This window comes from Procambarus clarkii, chromosome 36, assembly GCF_040958095.1.
Source record: "Procambarus clarkii isolate CNS0578487 chromosome 36, FALCON_Pclarkii_2.0, whole genome shotgun sequence".
NCBI classification, from domain to species: Eukaryota; Metazoa; Arthropoda; class Malacostraca; order Decapoda; family Cambaridae; genus Procambarus; species Procambarus clarkii.
In genome coordinates, this window is record NC_091185.1 from 40,040,259 (window position 1) to 40,043,307 (window position 3,049).

The window sequence follows — 3,049 nt, forward strand, 5'->3', positions numbered from 1 at the left end:
GTCCCATCCCAAATCCTTATCCTTTCTCATTTTCCCACTGGTTGGGCACCATTGCTTCCCCCAGTCCCATCCAAAATCCTTATCCTGACCCCCTTCCCAGTGGTTGGGCACCATTCCTTCCCCCCGTCCTATCCCTAATCCTTATCCTGATCCCTTCCCAGGGGTTAGGCACCATTCCTTCCTCCCCGTACCATCCCTAATCCTTATCCTGATCCATTCCCAGTGCTATATATACGTAATTGCTTGATGCTTTACCCTGATATCTCCTTCCTTCCTTCCTCAGACTTGGGCGGACTCCTCACTATTGCCAAGTGAGGAATATCTCTCACTGTGAGGTAGACCTACCTCAGGAGTCAACATTACCTTCTGAGGAACACACACAAACGGGACAACATCAGCGGCATATGTGAGGCTGAACAAATATAACAACATCGTTTTGAGATCTATATTGAGACTATCCAGGAGACATTGATGGTTATATCCCTCCAGGATACATGAATGGTTGTACTCCTCCAGGACACGTGGTTGGTTATATCACTCCAGGACACGTGGATGGTAATATCCCTCTAGGACACATGGATGGTAATATCCCTCCAGGACACGTGGATGGTAATATCCCTCTAGGACACATGGATGGTAATATCCCTCCAGGACACATAGATGGTAATATCCCTCCAGGACACATGGATGGTAATATCCCTCCAGGACACATAGATGGTAATATCCCTCCAGGACACATGGATGGTAATATCCCTCCAGGACACATGGATGGTAATATCCCTCCAGGACACATGGATGGTAATATACCTCCAGGACACATGGATGGTAATACCCCTCCAGGACACATGGATGGTAATATACCTCCAGGACACATGGATGGTAATACCCCTCCAGGACACATGGATGGTAATACCCCTCCAGGACACATGGATGGTAATATCCCTCCAGGACACATAGATGGTAATATCCCTCCAGGACACATGGATGGTAATATCCCTCCAGGACACATGGATGGTTATATCCCTCCAGGACACATGGATGGTAATAATCCTCCAGGACACATGGATGGTAATATCCCCTCCAGGACACATGGATGGTTATATACCTCCAGGACACACGGATAGTTATATCCTTCCAGGACACTTGGATGGTTGTTGTAACGGGGGGGGGATAGGTGTGGAAAAATAAGCAAAGGGTAAAGAAAGAAGGTGAGGAGGAGAGAGGGATGAAGGATGGATGGATAAAGCATGGAGAGGTTGAGGCAGTAACTGAGGTAGAGAGAGGCGAGCGGGAATAGAAAACTGGGAGCGAACAGCAGGAGGGGAGGCAGGTTGTGAGAAGGAAGGAGAGGAGTGAAGAGAGGTAAGTAGGAGGGATAAGAAGGAGTAGGGGGAGTTGGAGTAGAGAGAGTAAAATAATGTTATATATATGATGTTATTCTAAGATGTTAATGTTACTTTACATATACTAATATAAGGTGCCACCACCTGTCTCATTCGCAAACTAAATCTTAATACCACTCAAACAATGCGACAGAAACACTGCTTAATTTCTCACTTGTTCATCTAGTTATCTCTAGCATTAACTCTTGCTTGAGGGGACATTGATTCAAAAAGAGGACTAAACAAAAGTCAAGCTTGTTATTCTACTCATAGAAATTTATTGAATCAAATATATCAATTTATATCAATTTCCAGCAATTGAATATTTATTCTTGCTATTTACCATTTGGGCATTCTATTATTTTAACACAATATTGACCCAATTAAAAGGAGGCGGGGTAGGGATCACCCACTCCATACATGCCCACACCATACATGGCTAAATGACTCAGACTCCACTAGCTCGTCACCACTATCTTGAGATGATTTCGGGGCTTTTTAGTGCCTCCGCGGCCCGGTCCTCGACCAGGCCTCCACCCCCAGGAAGCAGCCCGCGACAGCTGACTAACACCCAGGTACCTATTTTACTGCTAGGTAACAGGGGCATAGGGTGAAAGAAACTCTGGACATTGTTTCTCGCCGGCGCCTGGGATCGAACCGAGGACCACAGGATCACAAGTCTAGCGTGCTGTCCGCTCGGGCGACCGGCTCCACTGAGACATACTTCAGGTTTAAGACAAGGCATAACTGAACTCTCACCTCAACTCAGACGGATGCACCCTGATGGTGACTGGCACCCACCAGGGTGAAAATCGGGGGAAAGCTGGCTCGTCACCTTCCCTCTATGCTAGCTGGGCTCTAACTCTCCCTAAACTGCCCAACAGGGCATATATATCCGCTCCTTGCCACCCCCCAATTGGGCGGGGGGAGGGGGGGGGGAGGAAGTTGGTCTCTTCCTCATGCCCAAATAAGGACTCAGACAGGCAAAACTAGTCCTTATAGGACCCATGCTGGGGCCTGACAGTACAAGGCTCTCCTTGTTAAGTAATGTCATCTCAGTGAATTGAAGCTAGTCAACACCTCACTCTTATCATCTCGCTCTTCACCAACACGCATACACCCACAATTACAACTCACAATTATACATGAAATAGTGCAAAATACTAGCACTGTTACATTATATCCGTCCAGGACACATGGTTTATAATATCCCTCGAGGACACATAGATGTTAATATCCCTCCAGGACACATGGATGTTAATATCCCTCTAGGACACATGGATGGTAATATCCATCCAGGACACATGAATGGTAATATCCCTCCAGGACACATAGATGGTTTTATCCCTCCAGGACACATGGATGGTTATATTCCTCCAGAACTCATGGATGCTAATATGCCTCCAGGACACATGGAGGCTAATATTCCTCCAGGACACATGGAAATATCCCTCGAGGACACCTGGATGGTAATATCCTTCCAAGACAAATTGATGATAGTATCCCTCCAGGACACATGGATAGTTATATCCCTCCAGAACACACGAATGGTTATATCCCTCTAGGACACTTAGATGGATATATCCCTCCGGATACATGGATAGTTATATCCCTCCAGGACACTTGGATGGTAATATCCCTCCAGGACACTTAGATGGATTAATCCA

The 3,049-nt window shown here is 46.4% G+C and overlaps 1 protein-coding gene across 1 annotated transcript; it reads left to right on the forward strand.

The window, feature by feature from the left end:
• The first annotated feature begins 494 nt into the window (after positions 1 to 494).
• On the forward strand, positions 495 to 2,947 carry LOC123751073 (single-stranded DNA-binding protein 3-like). The gene is made up of 2 exons (XM_069336803.1): positions 495 to 1,068; positions 2,574 to 2,947. Exons 1-2 carry the CDS (start codon positions 495 to 497, stop codon positions 2,945 to 2,947), a joined length of 948 nt encoding a protein of 315 aa, XP_069192904.1.
• The last annotated feature ends 102 nt before the right edge of the window (positions 2,948 to 3,049 follow it).

Coding starts and splice junctions, on each gene's coding strand:
- LOC123751073 (XM_069336803.1), top strand. CDS start 495: ATGAATGGTTGTACTCCTCCAGGACACGTGGTTGGTTATATCACTCCA. Junction 1,069..2,573: donor TCCTCCAGGACACATGGATG/GTAATATCCCCT, acceptor ATATCCGTCCAG/GACACATGGTTTATAATATC.